Source organism: Magallana gigas, chromosome 1, assembly GCF_963853765.1.
Source record: "Magallana gigas chromosome 1, xbMagGiga1.1, whole genome shotgun sequence".
NCBI lineage: Eukaryota > Metazoa > Mollusca > Bivalvia > Ostreida > Ostreidae > Magallana > Magallana gigas.
Window position 1 is genome coordinate 14,126,271 of NC_088853.1, and position 21,346 is coordinate 14,147,616.

Sequence of the window (21,346 nt, forward strand, 5' to 3'; positions counted from 1 at the left end):
TGTAGATGTATGTATAAATAATGATATTAAGAAATATATTCGCCCCAATCATACAGAGAATAATGATTGATAATCTATTGAGGAGTTATTCCTCTTTTTACGTCACCATAGAGTTCAATTCAGGTGTAAATCACGATATATTTTTCCAACTCATTCATTCATTCTTTCACGTGGCGAATATCACGTGGAATCACGCAAGGCACAGTTGATTCAGTCACTGGTAAAATTATATAGAACAGATAGTTTATTATATTTAAAAAAATCCAAAAATCAAACAGAAACAAACAAAAAAAACAAAAACAACAAAAAAACCCAAATCGAAATATCTATGAAGAAATGATTTGCCAAGTTACCATTACTGGTAACTATAAACATCCATAACCTACTGATCAAGATCAATAAGTACAACATGTATACATGCTTTATAAAGACATTTTCATTACAGTGAAAGACGTCTTGAACAGTGGACTGCATCCAAGAACAAAGTCTTGATGTTTTGGACACATTTAACGTCACATGTCTCAAACACTTTAACACGCAATTTGAAACGTGCAATATGATATAGCGATTGTTATTATTTTTTTTTTTTACGAAGCATCCTCTCTTGAAACCAATCCTCTTCTGATGTTTTAAAATTCACTTTCACATATACTCTCTCTCTCTCTCTCTCTCTCTCTCTCTCTCTCTCTCTCTCTCTCTCTCTGGTGCCCTCGCTCGCTATTAAAGTTTTAATTTCACCAATTCAATCACAATAGATTAAAATAATGCTTGTTACAGCTGTATACATACACTCTATTTAATTTACATTTATAAGTTCTGTTTAAACATTCAAATTCTGCCAGATGTTTTTCTTCTTTAATAAATTTTTGGAGAAAGAGAGATAACTCGTGATTACTTGTGTAAAAGAGAGGCCCCGGGGTCACGTCGCTTACCTGAGTAAAATGGTTCTTAACTCATTATCAGCTAGCGACAGCCTTTGGGAATCAAAAACAGGCTATCCAGTTTAATACAAATATAAAGAATCCGAGTGCAAGTGTTTAATTGATTTTTGCAAGCATCAAATTAAAAAAAACAGGGGTAACAGTCAGCAGGATCTCGGATTAGGATTTAGCTGACCGTCAAAGCATTTATAGGGCCTCTTGTTTTTTAAATCGCTGTGGAAGAGGAACGATGAGTATAGCTTAAAGAGGAACCGAACCAACGATTCCTGTGTTTTTTTTCTAGCCAGTGTGTAGAGGCCTCAGGCCATTATTCATATCAATTTTTACACAAAAATGAATAATTATCCAGACACATTGTATTTATTTTCAAAGTGAGTGCTTTAGGGGTGGGGGCATAGACATTGTCAAGCAAAAGAAAATTAAGCCTCCCAATTTATTCCGAAAGGAGAATGGGTGTTCTAGTTATCCGCTTTATCCGGTGAAAAAAAACAACTCATTTACGATAACAAAGTTACACCGTCTCATATAAACGTCAAGTGCAGGTGGCCAAAACAAAAATTCAAAATATACTCATGTTTTTTTTTTAAAATTTATACCTTGATTTTATCTTGCGTACGTAAAATCGGCCTTACATTTTTTCAAATAACCTTCATAGTATGAAACATATGCGTAAATATTGATCTCAGAAAAAAATCTTTAATTACATGATTTTGCATAGGCGTCGGAACTGGGAGGGGGTGGGGGGAGGCTAAGGGGGTTTAGCCCCCCCCCCCCACCTTTTTTTGCAAAGTTAGACCAAACCATTAGGCACATAGCATCACAGAGGGTTCAGCCCCCCCCCCCCCCACCTTTTTCTCGCAGGAAACATAATTGTTCCTAAATTTACCTTGAAAAGATTGAAATATTGAGAAGTTGGAGTCATAGGCATACTGGCGCCCCCCCCCCCCCCCCCCCCCGCCCCCAGTACGGATTAGGAATTACATGATTTGGGAAAAAAACTGTTTTTGGTAAGTAAGAATTATTTTTGTTGGAACTATAGGTATACCCCCATCCCCCACGGATTAGGATTTTCATGATTTTGGAAAATAGGTTTTTTTTTTTTGCTTGTCAATATTTCTGAGGATTAGTCTAGCCCCCCCCCCCCCCCGCACTTTCAATTTGCTTCCGACCCAAAAGACCGAAAATGTTCACCACGCTGAATAGAAAAGAGGCTGAAATTAAATGACCCAATCAAGGGGAATAGCTAGTTTGGTTAACTGCGTAGGTGGATCTACGCAGTGACATGCAATGTAGAATGATGATTAAATACAAAGTACATGTATTTGACATTTTGGATACATGACCGTCACTCCGACCTTTAAGTGTAAATTAGAATAAGAATAGAATCTCACCATGCTCTAAGAGAAAAAAATCAATTATCAGGTAAATTGTTCAAAGGAAATTTCACCAAAATTCCCGACCTTTGCAATAGCCCTCAACAAGCTCAAATTAATCGATAACCGACTCAATTTGGCATCGTCTCGCTGACCCACTGTCCGCAGTCCACAAAGCTCAAGTTGGGAAAGGATCGTACGTATTGGTAGTTCCGGTCAACCAGACGCTCGGCGGTCTCCGTACTTGAAACCTCCGACAAGCAGCGTCGGAGATTTACGGGAACAGCCGAGCGTCTGGTGTCTCCGAAATTGAAATCTCCGACTAGCAGTGTCGAGGATTTTCGGAAACAGCCGAGCTTCTGGTTGAACGAGACTAACACAGAGGCTGAAAGATATTTATTTTATGCTCGAAACGTATTTGGCGTCGACCGAATAAATATGGTGAACGATAAGTATTGTTTTTTCTAAATTGGCACAGGTCTACCAGCTTCCGTAAAGTATATATAAGCTGTAATAATATTATATCTTAAGGACACACGAGACGTTCTTCAATTTTATATGATTTTCCTTGATCTTTTATTCCTTACTAGACTTTGACCCGTGCGTGCACGGGTTGACATAGCATATGATATCGGACATTTACGAAATAGATACATTTGCAAAAAAGGAGTTAAACTCGGTAGGGGAGAGAAGAAATGATGACATAATTTTGACCTACTTTATTTTTTTTACGCGTTTGTCTATTTCACTGTGACACCAATCATGGACATGTCAGTATATGATTATGTATATATAAGCATAATTGCATCGTTTTGTGTTAAGAGGTGGAGGGGGGGGGGGGGGGGGGGTCAGACAAATCCCATCAAATCCTAACTTAGTCCAAAAGGGTGGGGATGCGTTTGTTTTAAATCTGATTTATACCAATAAAAACTTTTTACTAGTAGTAATATGATATTTAGACTCCTAAAACACTTATGGCGGAGAACAGCTGGTTTAAAAAAGAAAAAATTAGACCCGTTTCCAAAATTAGTGAATAGGTGAGGGTTGGGGGGGGGGGGGTTGGGGTTATAGGGTTATAGGGTCTCCTGAACCAATTACGCTGACACTAAAGGAATATAATCGGACGTAATGTCTTTTTATACAATAAAGACCAGACCGTACAAAATGTAATCGTTACATAAACAAATATTTGAAAAAGGTGAATAAAAAGTTTATTTATTGAAATTCTATTAATTTAGTTGATTTATTACACAAAAACTAAACATTCGTCTTATTCATATCTATAGATACATCTTTCTCTTCTCTCTCTCTCTCCGTCTGTCTGTCTGGCTCTCTTTGTCTGTCTGTCCGTCTGTCTGTCTGTCTGGGTCTGTCTGTCTGTCTCTGTCTGTCTGTCTCTGTCTCTCTGTCTGTCTGTCTGTCTCTCTCTCTCTCTCTTTTTTTTTCTCTCTCTCTCTCTCTGATTGACACACATATCTGTATATATGAGCTACACGCTCTTATCAATGAACGTACGTTACAAAGAGGCCTATTTCTTCATTTTAAAATTAACAGATGACATTCCTTCCGATAAAGATCTAACAGTGATTGACCTACTATTCTTTACATGTGCAACCAACGAAACGACCTTGTCCAAAAAGAACAACCATTTCTCCAAAAACCGCGATCCTGGGAAATTTCTCCAAGGAGGGGGTTATACTCCATCCTTTTCCAATAAAGACCCTTCCCCAAACTCTATCGAATGACGTATATCGTGGGTAAGGATTGAGAGGGTTGGGTTCAGATCATGATGGACAGATAAGTGCTTCAAGAGGTTTATGAATCCATTTTCGGCTCAATATTCCAAAACTACGTATACTTACGCACTTTTTAAAACAGTTTTAGTAGAGAAAATAATGTAGTTTTAGATATGCCTAATTATTTGCGATCAATTTTAGCTCAGTTTAGATGTGGGATTTTACCAGTAAATTTGAGACGGGTAGATACCACGGTGAACCCGTTGAGGAGCGAATTTGTAATTTTTGTTGTAAATATGGTGTACAAAACGAAATTCACTTTTCATTACATTGTCCTTTATATAACTAGAATTGTAAGATACAGATGCACTAATTGTTCTTATTTCAAATTATCCTCGGCAGGTTGCCAAATACTTATATCATTCTTTTATAATTACACGTAGACAATCTTTATTGTTCAGAAAATAAACATACATGTATACTGTATTATATAAACTGTTAAATCAAAACAAGAGGTGCAAACTCAAGTGTTCTAAGAAAAGCTTTATACTTATACATGTATATTTTCAATCATATCTTTGTTTACCGCTTATTTCCTTTTTTAATGCATAATGTGTTTAAAGTGGCATGTAGGCCCGACGGGCCGGGTGTTAAATCTATACTGACTTTGTTGATATTACACTTGGAAATATATACACATGTCACTATAAATAAATAAATTACTTACTTACTATTTATAGTTGACATCGTAATATATATCGACAATGTTGATACAATATCAAGTTAAAATACTATGACTCGTTATCACTTCTAAGTCAAAATTGTCGATCGACATTGCGATGTCGACAATTTTGGAACAATATCTAGTTATGAATCGTTACACTCCATCTGTCACGATGTCAGCAAATGAATGTTATTATATGTAAGATATGTATCGAATTTATGTCATAGCTCATTAATCAATATTTTTGCGATATATCGACAATATAGATATAGTACACAATATAATGTGAGTTATGATCGTCATTCCTAGCTCAAGTCTTAGATATCGTGTATAATTGTAAAGAAAAAAAATGATTTTGTCAAAGAAGTTGGTGTGAACAGGAAGCGAAACGAACGATACAGTTATGATGTTGAGTCGATATTAACGATGTAAACAGGATAAGAAGCACATATAATGGTCTGCATCATGCTAACACTAACAGAATTAACACGATATTGAGCTTATCGACCAACATCACGATGTCGATAATATCGATAAAGCATCGTGCATTTGAGAAACCAAGCTCTATTTACCATAATGTGTATATGGGGCTGATCTTATTACATACATGTATAACCAACTGTATAGAAATTTGAAAGCAAATTCAGGGGTGCAATAATAATAGGGAAAAAGAAACTAAGCAATAACAAGAAGGTCTTCCGTTGAAAACGGAAGACCTTAATATTGGGGTTTGTAAACAAAGTTAGAGTCTTGGTTAGTGTTTTAAATATGTATTGGTGGAGGTTTTAATAAAGCGTTTTTTATTTCTTTTGTTGATAGCATCATTATGAACTATCTTGTTTGTAACCTGTCATTTGACAAAGAAATACTATTTTTTTACACTTTACTTTTTTGTAAACAAAAACATAAAAAGATTTGAGCATTGTTAACAATAATGATTTCCAAGTTACCTCCAATATCTTGCTTAAATTGTGACTTGACTTTAAATATTATAATTTTGGTCAAACATAAAAATGGGACACAGACCAATGTAATGCAGGAAAAAGTTAAAAAAAAGAAAGTTTGATCTTAAATCGTATTTTGGTCCGTCTGTTGCATATACATGTATTACATTTATATCTGATGGGTATATAACTATATAATTTGTTGACAATGAAGTCCCTTGATCAAGGTAAAGAGTAGAAATACTATGGGAATTTAACAACAACAACGACGAAAGAAAGAAAGACAGAAAGAAAGATAAAATGACAGGAAGAAAAATGACAGGGAGAAAGAATGACAAGAAGGAAGGAACGATCGAAGAAATAAGGAAGAAAGGACATGAGAAGAACAATTCAATTTAAATAAAAGATTTAAGATATGTATATTTTAGAGTCAAGTCGGTGAATGAAGGGAAACAAACCACTTTCTGTTTTATCTGCCAACAACCAGATAAACCGACAATTCATCAAATTAATCCGCTGACAGACTGTCGTACAATCGCTTGAAAATAAACAACACACGCTACACTCACTCGCTATCGAGCGGCCGGTGTGATTGTGAAAAGTCTTAGGGTCTCGCTCCGACCACACACATACACAGGTTACACGTAGTTCGGTCCTATAACTCTACCCTGGGATTTTAGGTTCTGTGTGCTTGTTGTCTGTGCATCTTCCACCATGGTACTTCTTGCACCCTTCCAGAAGGAGAAACTGGAATATTTTTTCAACTTTTTCGGTGAGTTGACACGTTGTTGTTATTGTTTGAAATTAATTGATCATCGGTCACAAATTTTGTTTACATTACCGTTAATAAATTTGATTAGACAACTTCGCGGAAATTTATATAAACATTTTTTTTCTACGACGTAAAAAGGGTTGAATAAAGGAAATGCATGAAAATAGATTTATTTGACCTGGTGTTCAAATTCACTGCAGATTATCAATGCAAGCTCACAATGAATAGCGTGCAGAAATTTTTCCCGTTTTGTTAATTTCGAATACCCCCCCTCCCTCCCACATTCACGAGGGTCAGTTGTTGACAAAACAGACAGGCAATCTAGGTCACGGAACACAACCTTGTGCCGCTGGCCAGTTTTCACTGGACGTAAACAAAGTATCTAGATGGCCAACTGCTTACCGGTCGGTTAACCTGCAGTGTATATGTATATATGTAAAAAGATGTATGACCGGTCATTCGTTTGCACTTAATTTTACAACGTTTATGATTCGAAATCAACGGTCAAATATACAACAGGCATGCACATTAATGCATAAAACAGTCGAAGGGCTGGCTACATGTACTTTATCCCCCTTCCCCCGTAAAAGGAGAAAAACCCAAAGCTTGCATCTCAAACAAATGAAAAGGAAGATCGTTCATTTGCAATACGCTTTTATTCTTTTTGCACATAATACAACAAGTTTTATTCATTAAGTACTCCTTCGACGTCAGTGAAATAGTTTAAGTACTTTACCATATGCAGTCAACCGTAAAAAGTCATTTAAAATGACGTCATGGATGAATTTCATTTAGATCAACGTCCATTCTAGATGCTTCTCCGCACTCTGTATATCCAATTTCAAACGTACGTACAAGTGCTCGTGTACCATTAATGTCAGCGAGATTCGGCGGGACTGAAACCATGGAAACATTTTGAAGACGTTCGACAATTTTTTTTTTACTGCAATCTCGACGAATTTCGCTAGAATAAGAGTACCGCATATAGTAGCTGCAGGTCTGTAGCTCCCGGTCTGAAAAATTCGGATGGACGAATTTATTCAGACCGGGAGCTACAGACCTGCAGCTACGCATACAGGTGCTTGAAGATAGCCACCCCATTTTCTTGATTTCTATAGACGCGTAACAAAAAAATCAAGAATAACGGAAAATATAAGAAAATTCAGCCATACCTCCCGATCTGTATTACGTGTATAAATGTGTGAGATAGTAGTCGATTTTGAAGAAATTTCTGTATAGTGAGAGACATTCAATTACTCTGGAAGTCTTAATCGGTTGGGGTTGGGATGGGGATGGGGTTATGGGGTGCTGTCCTCAAGTGACTATGCACATGCATGGAGCTCACGTGATCTGGTGATGTTGATTCCATTTAAGAAATAAACAACGTTATTTAGTGAACATGGCGTTATATTTGCATTTCCATTGTTCTTTCCCACTGTAAGCCCATACGGAGGAGCTGCAATTATATCTCTATAATCGCAATTGCTCTGTCAGTATACTATGACGTCATAAAGGTGTAACGTTATATATACTTTTCCATGACGTTATAGATTTAAACCACTATACGATACATCATGTGTTTTCTCCAACTCCATTAAAATTGACGTATTTACATGTACCGGTAATATTAAAACATGTTTTTGATAACATTTTAAAGGAATTACTGTTATATATCATTGATTCTGTTAACAAATCTATGTGAATTAAAAAGATACATTACAGTCTGAATGTTTACATTTGATGTAATAGCTAAATGTCAAGTTCTAGGCTAATACAGGGTATTTGCGAGTGGTAAAATGCAAATATAAGTAATAAACAACGATTATTTAGTGAACATGGCGTTATGAATAGCAACTTACACCTTTATGACGTCATAGTATTCTGACAGAGCAATTGCGATTATAGAGAAATAATTGCAGCTCCTCCGTATGGGCTTACAGTGGGAAAGAACAATGGAAATGCAAATATAACACCTTGAATTATATGCTACTGCGACTCGATTTATCATCCAGTTATATCTAAAGTTTCTACACTATACATCATATATGTAAATTTGATTTAACTTTATCATCTGTCTTGATTTACAAAAATTAGATACAGCATTACGTAATCCTCAATAACCTTTGTCAACATAACCAGTATTTCACTACATACTACTTTTAGACCGAAAAGGAGATTTGTAATCAACCAGTCAAGCGGAACTAATATAGTTGCGAATTGGTATGAACTGGTCAATTGATGCGAAATCTCGAATTTTGACATGCACCCCGTGCCTCTCAAACATAAGCAGATTTTCATTGTTTTCATTGTTCATTGTTTTTGTGTGTTATTATTATACTTCAAGGTAAACTGGTGCATGTGCCCCCAAAACAATCAGCAAGAAAGGAAAAGCGAAATACATGAACTGAAGCCCAAGAAACTTGCTTTAAACAGCCTGTTGTCAAACATGCAAGCTAGAGCAAGAAAGATATGCGTAATCAGGTTATGCACCAAGCTACAACGTGCTCAGACACTAACCACTTTAATTGGATCATACTTTTACAAAATTAATGCAACATGCAACAGTGTTATTCTCAGCAAGTAACTTGATTGTGTTTTTTGAGGTGGTATGACAACATTTAAATATCAATGTGTGTTTATTAAACATCAACGTCCCGGTAATCACTCTTCCTATATTGTTAGATTGTATACTAACATTTATAATATCTGACTATAAAAATCTTGTTCAAAATTCTATGATTTAACTAAATATTGCGTTACGCCACTATATGTAGGTATTCCTGCACGATCTAAGGGTGTGGGGGTGGTGGGGGGACCCCTTGGGAAATTCAAATGTATTAATATGGAAAATAGGCCTCCCCCTTCCCCAGCAAAATTTTTTTATTCCTTTGACTACACCCCGGGATCGACATTACACCAGATGGTGTCTGACGGGAAGAAGAATGATCTGCACATGCGCATCGACAGAAAAAAAGAGAACATTCTTAGTATCTAACTCTATACTACTATATTAAAATAATAGACTCGAATTTTTAAGCTTTGATACCGATAAATCGGAAGAGTACTGTCTTTTGTTTTATATATTTTAAACATCATTGGTACTTGAAGATTACCAATTTGTTTTTATTTTTTCTCAATCAAGCTTCGTTAATTAATAATCAACGAAAATTCCTCAAAAAATTCCGGAAATCATCTGAATTTTTTGGATTTTACAATCTTGCGAATGCGCATTACATTCACACTAAACCACGGGAGGCTCTTTATTTTATGTTTCCACAATACTACCCCAGTATCACATTTGCATAGGTAAACTTGGAAACGATAAAACAAATGTGTGTTAATTTTCATTGGAAATTTTTCTGTTCATCAAAGAAAATACGGGAGATAACTCTTACACAGTGCATTTATTAAAAAAATCCCGAGAGTTTCGAATGTCAACATGGTGTGTAAAAAACGTTGTTGAAATATGTTAAATTCTGCAATTATAGAATTAAACTTTTTAAAGAAAGGTATTTACAGCTTCAACATGGTTTGTTGTGAACAATTTGACTGTTATTTTCAATGCAACTTTATTAATTTTCTCCAGAGACATAAATAAAATGTTATCTTTGTCTCTGTTTTCTCCAAAATCGTTTTGGAGCGATTCTGCAATTTTCTGCTACATTACGGGAATATGGGAGGCATTTTAACTGTGGTGAAGGCCTTTCCCGAGACACAGTTAGATTATTCCAACTCAGCAGAGTGTAGTGAAATTAATGGCCTAAACATTATTGTAGGCTTCAAGTTTGGTTATGCAAATGTCATGCAATAATATACGGTGTTTCGATGTATCTTTTTTGTAAATGCCAGTTATCATATGCAATGTCAACCCGTGCGTGCACGGGTCAAAGTCTAGTTTAATTTAAAAAAGCTCTTCCCAATACTACATATAAGTTAAAATCCTTATATAATTGTTGTTATTTCTGAAAGGGAAACTTAATGAATGCAATGTATTTTCTTTTCTTTTTTAGATTCCAATGGCGACAGTTTTATCGAACACGACGATTTGCACGGCTTTATGAAGGTAATACTACAATAATAAACTCGTTCGTTGGTTTGAGCATATTTCTGGTTGATTTTCATCAGACACCTTTATTTTTTCTTCAATTGTTGATTTTAAACACGAGATATTCTGATTTTGAATGTCTAAGGTCAAACTGATATCTAACACTTTTAAACTATCTGACTGTTAAACGTATATTCTTGTCTGTAATACAAAATGTACGACGTAACAGCAATGTTTAATCACAAACAGACAAAATACTGTTTCAACACAATAAAATATTCAATTCATACAAAACTTGAACTTTAACAATATCGCAGCCAGAGAAAAACCAATTTGTTGACATGGTCTAAACTGGTCATTGTTAATTGTTTGATATATAGCTGAAACTAGGTCAGATCTCTCCGGTTAAGAGGACATCTTGTTAGTATTTAAAAGGTTTGACCACATTACAGAATCAATCGGATCATCTCGCCCTTTTCCCTCGCACGCTAGCAGAAAAATTTGCGAGGAAAAAGGTCGAGGTGATCGGATTGGGTTGCTCTGTATCATGTGTATGACTTTGATCCTAACCAAGAGTTGACATTGCGGACAGGGAGTCAATGTACGGTTTAAGTTCGCCTGTCCCCAGAAGGCATTGTTCGGCCTTCAGTCTGCTTCCATAGATATACTTCCATTAATCTACAGTATAAAGTGCTGATACCATGCATGCAACTAAGGTTTTATGATCGATTTCGGTCGATTCAGTTGATTCCACATGAGGCATACGACAAATATAACTACATTTGTATTTGGGTGTACTGTACGCTATGTGCATTTCTAATTTTAGTATGCAACAATTATAGCTGCATGTGAATTTTTTAAATAATATGTTTATAGTGCTTAGGGGCACTAATTTTATGTTGATGTTAAAGTTGAGACGCAAACATTCATGCCGTCACATGGCGATATTTATGAAAGAACTTCTTTAGGAAGTACAGTGTACATGCACATGCGCAAAGAGTAAAGTTCATTCTTCGTGGAAAACAACTAAACATGCATCAGATTCAGAAAATCGAGAGCTGTGTATAGAGATTCACGGAAGATAATGGCTTTACTGAAAAACTGTATCTAGATCAGAGGGGTGTCCAGCAGAGGATCGAAGCATTCGCGGGCACCCGCCAGCTCTCGCGAGCACTCGGTCTGATGAACACGCCTCTGGGGTTCAATTTGTTGACTACCCAACCTCCCTAAAGGTACACGTGTATTATATATACATACTTGTTTAATTTAGACTTTGTTGCGAAAACAAGTTAATTACTGACCTGGAATAAGTGATTAATAGAACACACAAAAAATCATCGGAAATATATAAAAGTTCGTTAACAGTATTGTCACATGGTTTTAAGTTTTAAGTTTATTGGATAATCAAAATCGATTAGACACGTCACATCCGATCAGACAATTCATATGAAGGAGGACTGGGAGAGGAGTAGCCCCCCCCCCCCCTTTTTTTAAAGTGTAGATAAAAATATATGAAAATTAACGAAATTAACCATAATAATTTAAGTTTTAGATGTTTATATTTGTCCCCTATCCACGGATTAAGATTTTGGGGAAAATATTTTTTTGTGTTTTTTTGTGTTCGACATGATTTCTTATACCCCCGGCTCCTTCTTAATAAAAACCCCGATGTTTCGTGTGTAACTTATATAGAAGAATGCTGATAATTACCATTGCAGATAAAACAAAATTATAAAAAAAAAAAAAAAACCCACCAAAAAGCAAACTAGAAAATATAACAAGCCCCCCCCCCCCCATAAATAAAAGTCAAAAAGAAAAAAAAATAATAAAAGAAAATGACTAGTATTCATGAATGTTAAAATACCTGGATCATAATAAAAATGTCATTCTTCTACGCTTGAAACACAGACCTAGGATAAGTTATACATCAGAGTAGCTCAAGGCCATTCACACTTGTTTCACAATAAATCAACTTACATAAAATAAAAACACCGCATTGTCATTATGCAGTTTAATATAGTGTTGGTTGTTTTTAGTGATGTTTATTTAAGAAAATTAAACAGCAAGTTAAAAAGTTCACCGGAATATTAATTTGGTTGATCACGTGATCAAATCATATGAAACCCGAGGGGCTTCTCAGAAAATATGATCACGTTCCAACCAAGGTCATATCCCGGTGAACTTTATAATATTGCTATTTATTACATGTATTTACATTTTAAAAAGGCACATCGTTCAGAATTGTAAAAATTACCGAGTTTTCCTGTTTTCAATAATCTAACCGAGAAGCGATAAGGACGTGCAATGATCATTTTGACGTCATAAAAGAAAGTCAACAGAATTGAGCGAAGTCACTTTATCCGCGATTTTTTTTTACTTGTCTATCATAAACAGTTTAAATATAACGAATATAACTTTATAACAAATCGAATTCGTCCGTTCCTGGCGCTTCGTTATAGCGATGTTTTAATGTGTTTATGTCATGATTATAATTTTTTATTACATAGAGAATTGTGGACTACACCCAATGGAGTACCAACTCCCCCGCCTACAACGAGATGTTTGGCGTGCACGAGGCTTTCTTCGAGATTTTGATGGAGAAAACAGAACACAGTATGTAATTTTTATGAATTTTGAATATGTAGAACTACAGACGAGGATTTGATGATCAGGTATCCCTATATACAGGTACACTAGTATATATTAAAACATAGGGGTGTTGTAATATACTAGTAAACTTATCATATGTTACGTTCTAACATAATCTTCATGCCTTTTCTTATTATAATGACGTCTTCGTAAGCTCGATTGACTAAATTATATACTTAGTACGTGAAGACTTACACAGATCGTTAAAGTCAGAATGCAAATATTTTGTTGTTGTTTTCCTCTTTCGTACTCCTTATTAGAAATGTTGATTCTTTGTAGATAGAGTGGACCTTGATGATTGGCTGAAACTGTGGTCAAAGTTGATTCATGGGAGTATGGGGATGCAGAACTTTCCTGTGTGGCTTAGACTCCTACCAAAGTCCTTATTCAGGATCATCGATAGAGACGGTAGGTTAATGAGACATTCTTTGAAGGATCACTGAAAAAGGTGATTGATTTGTAACAAATCCCAGATTAGTATCATCCAAAAAAAAATTGGGCTGTTATTACCTTCTAGAATAGGATGATCCATATAGACGTTAGGGTGATAATAAATCCTAGAATGGGATCATTTATATAGAAGTTAGGTTGCAATAAATCCTAGAATAGGATCAGCGATAGACATAGTAGGTTGATAATAAATCCTAGAATAGAATCATCGATAAAGACAGTTGGTTGACTATGAATCCTAGAATAAGATCATCGATAAAATACGGTAGATTGACAATAAATCCTAAATAAGGATAATCTATAGAAACGTTAGTTTGACAATAAATCCTAGAAAAGGATCATAGATAAAGTCAGTAGGTTGACAACGAATCCTAGAATAGGATCATCAATAGACACGGCATGTTTACAAAAAAGCCTAGAATATGACAATCGATCGAGACGTTAGGTTGACAATAAATCCTAGAATAGGATCAGCGATAGACACAGTAGGTTGACAATAAATCCTAGAATAGGATCATCGATAAAGACAGTAGGTTGACAATGAATCCCAAAATAGGATCATCGATAGACACGGTAGGTTGACAAAAAATCGTAGAATAGCTAGGTTCACTGATAGAGACTGTAGATTGGTAACAAATACTAAAATAGAATTATCGATAGAGGGGTTAGGTTAATAAAAAAATCTCAGAACAGGATCATCGATAGAAACGGAAGGTTTGTAAGGAATCCTAGAATGGGATAATGGCTAAAGGAGATGGTAGTTCTGTATTAAATATTAGAATAGACCAATCCACACTTTACAAAAGTTATGTCCCTTGGCCGCCATCTTTGGGGAAAAACCCATATATTTCTCACAGTAGCCTTTGTAGTTTAGAGGGTAGTAACTTTGTCATTTGACATTAGAAATCAGGTTCCTCTGTGAATTTTGATTGCTTTAAGGTGGGGCAACCCACACATCGAAGGAATAAACTAAATTCCAAGAGATTTCTTCACAGGACGCCCACATATTTGGTTGCATAAAGAAGGAAAAAGTTGTTTTTTCCCTTTTGACCTTTCGGTTGACCCCGCAAAGGGGAATAACTTTTGCAAAGTGTGGATTGGACTTATTGGACCAATGATAAAGAGGGTACATGGAGGTTTGTAGGAAGGATAATTTATATTGCTTATAGATTGATAATAATCCAAGGACATGACCGTCTAGGTTAATATTAGATACCATTAGAGAAACATCAATAGAAATGGTAGGTTTGTGAGAAATCCTTGATAGAGAAAGTAGGATGGTGTAATAATTGTAAAAAAATAATCGTCAAAGATCTGCAAGGTTGGTAATAAATCTATTTGAAGGATCATTAAGAGAAATAGTAGGTTGGTAGGGCATCCTAGAATAGGGATGTCGAGAGAGGTTTAAATTAGGTTCATAAGTCCTAGCATAGTCCTAGCATGTGGTCTGGTGGGAAATCCTATAATATGAATACCCATAGAGAGATTAGGTTGATAAACAAATTCCTAGAGTAGGATTATCAATTAAACCACTAGAATAATAATAAAACAAAAGGTTTGTAGTAAATACAATAGGATTATTAGTAGAGATGATATGATATAAAAAGGTCCAAATTTAGGAAGCTCGATAGGTGATGATTCCTTTCGAAATATTGCTTGATAGGTTGGTAATAGATTCTTAAATTACATGGACCATTTATAGAGATGGTAGATACATATTATTAGATTATTTAGATTGTGTTCATATATAGGGACGATAATAATCTTAGAAAAAGTTGGCAACAGTGGCGTCGAAAGCAAATTGAAAGTGGGAGGGGCGACACATATCGCGAATGTTGACCCCCCCCCCCAAGGTTCCGACGCCAGGGGCAATGATCGTAGAAAAGAACCAGTGATAGTGAGGGTGGGCCGGTATGGATGACTAAGTGCTACGTTAACTGTTTATTTTTCTCCCCAGAGGATGGTATTATAAGAGAGGATGAGCTAGCGGATTTCTACACAAAATTCGTTAAACTGGAGAGTCAGGAGGCTAAAGTAGTGGCCAAAACCGCCCACGATACCATGACAGACGTACGTATTACTATATAACTAAATATATATTATACCATACCATAACAGATCATCGGCGTAGATATCATTATATAAATAGTGCCTGTTGGGGGGGGGGGGGGGTAGCAGTTGAAAATGAGACCCTCTAGAAAACCATTGTTAAACGACGCGAAGCGAAGGTTGACAATGTTTTTCGAGGGATGTCAGTTTCAACTGTTACCCTACCAAACAGGCTCTTTTTATTTTATTATACGGAATGTCTAAATTTTAGAGAAAATTTACTGCTTCTATTTTGATTATTTTTTGCATTATTTTAAACGATGAACTGTCTCGCTTAATTCATCTAAAACTGAAAAGTTGAAGAAAAAAGAATACATGTTTCACAAAACTTTTTATGAAATTTATGATAATGTATATATATATACATGAACATTCCAGTAGTTTACATACTTAAATTCTTTTCTTTTGCTTAAAAAAAAAATAAAAGGAGTGTGTATGTGGGGATGGGGTGTTAAGTTTTGGTCAGATAGCTACAAAATGTAAATTTTTAAGTATGAATATTGAGAAAATGGTCGTAAATGCGGCTGTAAGTTGCATTATACATTCAATTAAACGAGGATTTAATACGAAGTCCGATAACTCTAGAATTCACCAACGGAAATAAACTATATACACAGTTATTCAACTTATTAAACGTGAATCAGTTCGACACTACTAAGTGATATCAGAGCAATTGTAAGTCAATATTTGCGCTCTCATTTTTTTTTTTGTTATGACTAAAGTAAACCTATGATGAGACAATGATTCAAAGTTTATATAATGATCTGCAGCAACCGTCTCCGTTTGATTAAAAAATTTTCTGAATCTCATTATCTGTAGTCGAATAGAGCGAAGACTGACATTGAACACACGCTGCTTCAGATACTGACCAATTTTTGGGATAGTTTTTTACTTTTACGAATTGCCTTGAATTCTTAACAACGATTCATACAAGTCCTTCCAAATCAACCGATGCAATCGCAACCTTTTGGTTCTTTCCGTTAGAGCTGAAAACACCTTGAGTTTGTTTATTTGTTTGCTTCTTTTTTTTTTTGCTTGTTGAAAAAAAAACCCCAAAAGTTGCGATTGGTGCATTTTAATAATATGTTTCACCATAATAAAATAACGCAAATAGTGATACACACGTTTTATATGTATAATATTGTACATGTATGTTTTGGTAAGTTGTACATGTATTTCTGTCTCTGTATGTTGTATTGTGTGCTACAGTACGGCAGGTACCCACTGGATCTGGCTGGTTATGAGCAGATCTTTGCCAACTTCCTGTTGGGGAAAACTCCGTACGGGCCGGGTAGGTTTATCTTCGGCTGTTTCGAGCATAGTCCCCATCACACCAAATTCAAGCTCATCCGGGGAACTGACGACGACGAAGAGGAAATCAAGATCAACGTCGAGAAGAAAGGTCGTCGTGGGTCAACGGAAGCCGTCAGGCTAAGGTTAAAGAAAGTGTAAGAATATCCCCTCCCCCCGAAAAAAAGATAAAAAATAAAAAAAAAAGAGGTTACAAATTTGCTCATTATTTTTCAGGTATGCTTTTTTTTTCTCTACAAAAAGTGTCAATCTACTAGTATTCCTTTTTGTAAGCTCCATATCATCTGCATTTTGTTAATGTACTTGTTTGTTTTTTCAAATTGTTTTGCTATGTTTTAATTGTTATGAAGGTTTGTGAACTAACAATGAATGTTGACAGGCTTACTTTTTTTTTCATTTTTTTTATGGTCAGTATCATTGTACACCTATTAAACAAAATTAATTTACATATTATTTGGTCTGGTTTACTCTGTTACTTGTATTTCCATTTTGTTTAATTAAATATTCTGATGGGAATAAGGACACTAGGGTTATTTCGATTTAATATATCGAAGCAAATGAGTGGTTAAAATAAAACTAGCGGTTTAAAAGAAATACGTTTATATAAGAAATATATTATCTTTGATTAATTGGTTCTATTCTTTTTAAGTATTGCAATTTACAGACTGATGTTTAAATTAATTGAAGCTCGAGTATTGATTTTTATCTTGTTATTAATTCTTTTTTTAAATAATGTTTTAATATCAAAATTGTATGCGTTTTGTCTATTTTTTTGCCACCAGTCTGCTCCACAGGCACCTGACGTCATATATTTTTCTCATAATAAAAATAATACACCGCTTACCTAATAATACACAAGGTACCCATCCCCGCCATCTTGGATTTTTTTAAAACTGTCACATCGCCGTGAATTTTCGCTTATAACTCAGCGGTAACATTTTTCTGCGATCATCTCCGCCGTCCGATCGGTCACTCGATTTATTAGCTTACTGCTGATTCAACCAAAACGGCCCATAACATCGTTTATTAATAAAAATATCTCCTCATTCTGCATCTACTGCTGCTGATTTGCGACAAAAGGCTAAAGGGTGGACGGAAGTTGACATCTTTGCGTCATCTTTTGGGATATCCCTTTTCTGATTGGTGCATTTTTTCCCTAATAAAATACTGCAAAAAATGCACCAATCAGAAAAGGGATATCCCAAAAGATGACGCAAAGATGTCAACTTCCGTCCACCCTTTAGCCTTTTGTCGCAAATCAGCAGCAGTAGATGCAGAATGAGGAGATATTTTTATTAATAAACGATGTTATGGGCCGTTTTGGTTGAATCAGCAGTAAGCTAATAAATCGAGTGACCGATCGGACGGCGGAGATGATCGCAGAAAAATGTTACCGCTGAGTTATAAGCGAAAATTCACGGCGATGTGACAGTTTTAAAAAAATCCAAGATGGCGGGGATGGGTACCTTGTGTATTATTAGGTAAGCGGTGTATTATTTTTATTATGAGAAAAATATATGACGTCAGGTGCCTGTGGTCTGCTCCTAAATCAAGCATTCCCTTACTTCTATATGAACGTGTTTGATGAAATATGGAATGGATAATTAAAATAGTAAATTTTTACTCCCATATTTGCAATTGCAACTTCTCGGACATTTACGGCAGAGCTCGGAAAAAATTCCGAGCTCTGCCGGAAAGACACGAGAAGTCCCGATTGTGATCTTTTGGTCAATTTGACAACAAACAATCGATTTCAAAAAGTCCCGCCATGCAGTGCTGTCTTACTTCCTCTGTCTGATTACCGAGAAGTTTCCAATACGATTTATTTCATATCCGAGAAATTTTTGAATAAATTACTTGTTATTTAAGCTATTTAAAAATGAATTAAAACAGATATATGAATGTGTGAAAGTAAAGTGTAGAAAAATCAATGTTATTTTCTATATTGATACCAAAAGAAATGATCATTTGTATATATAGTGGTTGTGGGGTTAACAAACAATCAATTGTAGAGTGCTTATACAGTCTCTTGTGTTTGCAAAAAATATCATTCTGTGAACACTTCAAATTTATGTATATATCAAAAATAGAAAGAAGACATTTTTCGTTACAAAGAAAAAGTGTGTAGTTTTACTGCATGTAATAAAATATACAATTTTCTTTGTAACAATTACAAAATGAAATTAAACAGCTGATTGCCATCCATAATTTGAATAGTTTGTCAAGCAGGAGGCTAAAGTCGAAATATAATCCATTTCATGTATACATATGGTATACATATATATTGGCATGGAAAATCATTTACAATCCAATATTGGTTACTGTTGTGTTTCAACTACCATCTTTTGTTATTGACCAAAATTTGCAAGCATTTATTTGATTTTCTTGATTTTTATCAAATATCTTTTGTACCAAAATTTACAATCCTTTGTTTGACCAAAGTAATGAATTTATACATGTATTTGTTTTCTATTATCTTTCTTTACTCTTTTATCATATCTTCGCTAAGCATGGATTTTCGGTTTATGGGGAGCGGAGTGGATCTACACCTTGTAGTATAGTCCAAGTGAAGATGCTTTTTGATCTGAATTCTTTATGATTTGATTGTGTAGTATTTAGAGCAGTATTGTTTTTTAAGTTTGATGTATTGTATTTTTGTCGTTTTAATTTTTGAAATCATTATTGACCAACTGAACGAAATGACATTTGATGAAATTGTCTATTGGTGCTTTGCGAAACGGAACGGAACCATTAAAGGGGTACCCAACGGGGAATTGGAAATTGATTAAAACATTTAAACATTAAGATGGAACATCAATCTTGTATCATATATTATGATTAAAAAAATATTTTCATTTTGTAATATCCATTTCCCTGTTGGGTACCCCTTTACCTTTACTAGTTTGTTAAAATGTCTCTTTTCGTTCCGTTCCGCAAAGTAACGATCAACAATTTTGATCAGAAGAGAATCGATCAATTTGTTTTAATAGAAAAACAAATTCGTAAACTGAATGCACTGAATGTAATTATATGACTAAACAAAGATAAAAAATTGAGACTGGATTGTTGTTATTTTTAGATGCATGTTTTATGTTCAGTTCTGCGATAGGCGTGTCAAATATTCATTTGCCCTTTTTGGACATACTTAGAACCATTTTAACAAGAGCTTGGATTTTCAGTAGCATGTAACTGTTAATTTCAGTTAAAAATGACGCTGGTTTCAAGCGAAATATACACTGATTATGTATTCTTAGCTCAAAAGCCAGACAAATCTTGTTGATTTCAAAGAGCCATATCTGTGAGACCAGCAATGAAATAGACAGGCCTACGTCACGTAGGTAGCTCCAGTTAAAATGGTTCTATTAAGAGGGCTGGATGGACGTGGTCATTTTTAGACTATGAATTAATCTCCTCAAGGAGAAGAGCTCTGCATGATGATATAGAGAAACATAAAGATTTTAAAGTTGAATAAACATGTATGTATCTTGATACAGAGATCTTCTTTAAAAGAGATTTATATTGTCTAAAAATGGCCAACCATTACTGAACGCAGATTTTCAGCTCAAATATGAGACCACACGCCATGCAAACAAAACTTTTTACTCAGTGGTCACGTGGTTATTCTCTCGTTAGAGCGTTTCCTTTATTTTTATCATTAAACTATTCATGTGAAAAAAAATGACAATAACAAACTGTCAACCATCTCAAAAATCCATAAAACGAAATACAAATTCAAAGCAGAGCAACACGGACCTCTAGATAGATAGAGGAAGGATCAGGTGCCATGGGGGAGTGAGCATCCTCTGCTGACCGATCACACCCGCCCGTGTGTGCTCTTTGTCTTAATCGGGAAAAAAACGGAAAAGTCCGTAGACAATTATGTGATTAATTATGGTCTAACAATTAGTATGAAAAACATCAGTCAGCATGCGACCCAGTGGAAGATTGTATTTGCTGACAAGGTCGTTGTATCGACCATAGAACTTACGAAAAGATGACTTTAAACGAGAATGTTGATAGTCCTGTTTTATCAACTAGTTTGTTAGTAGCTTGCCTCGCCTTAGAAACTGTTCATCGAAGAGCATGCCCTTGTGTATCGAATTAACTGAGAGACAAAAACACCATATGCAGGTGATGAAGGTATATTGCTACATAAGTAAGGAAAGTTGACTATAGAAAAATTGAAGTCATCGCGTTTATCATAAAGTTTTGTTGTTAGGTTACCATCAATGTCCATTTCCAGTAAAATATCCAAATATGAAACAGATGACGCGGACTCAGTGGTATCTTTT

At 35.2% G+C, this 21,346-nt stretch overlaps 1 protein-coding gene across 1 annotated transcript; it reads left to right on the forward strand.

Annotated features, from left to right (window-relative positions):
• Nucleotides 1-6,279: 6,279 nt before the first annotated feature.
• Nucleotides 6,280-17,200, forward strand: LOC105324621 (sarcoplasmic calcium-binding proteins II, V, VI, and VII). The gene is made up of 6 exons (XM_066083607.1): nucleotides 6,280-6,490; nucleotides 10,501-10,553; nucleotides 13,043-13,148; nucleotides 13,464-13,592; nucleotides 15,592-15,704; nucleotides 16,953-17,200. The coding sequence occupies exons 1-6, from the start codon at nucleotides 6,433-6,435 to the stop codon at nucleotides 17,193-17,195; spliced, it is 702 nt and encodes a 233-aa protein (XP_065939679.1). The 5' UTR covers nucleotides 6,280-6,432; the 3' UTR covers nucleotides 17,196-17,200.
• The last annotated feature ends 4,146 nt before the right edge of the window (nucleotides 17,201-21,346 follow it).

What these genes read in the sequence shown, in the direction of transcription:
- LOC105324621 (XM_066083607.1), top strand. Translation starts at nt 6,433, where the DNA reads ATGGTACTTCTTGCACCCTTCCAGAAGGAGAAACTGGAATATTTTTTC. An exon ending in ATATTTTTTCAACTTTTTCG is followed by an intron (nt 6,491 to 10,500) that starts GTGAGTTGACAC and finishes TTTCTTTTTTAG; the next exon opens with ATTCCAATGGCGACAGTTTT. An exon ending in CAGGATCATCGATAGAGACG is followed by an intron (nt 13,593 to 15,591) that starts GTAGGTTAATGA and finishes TTTTCTCCCCAG; the next exon opens with AGGATGGTATTATAAGAGAG.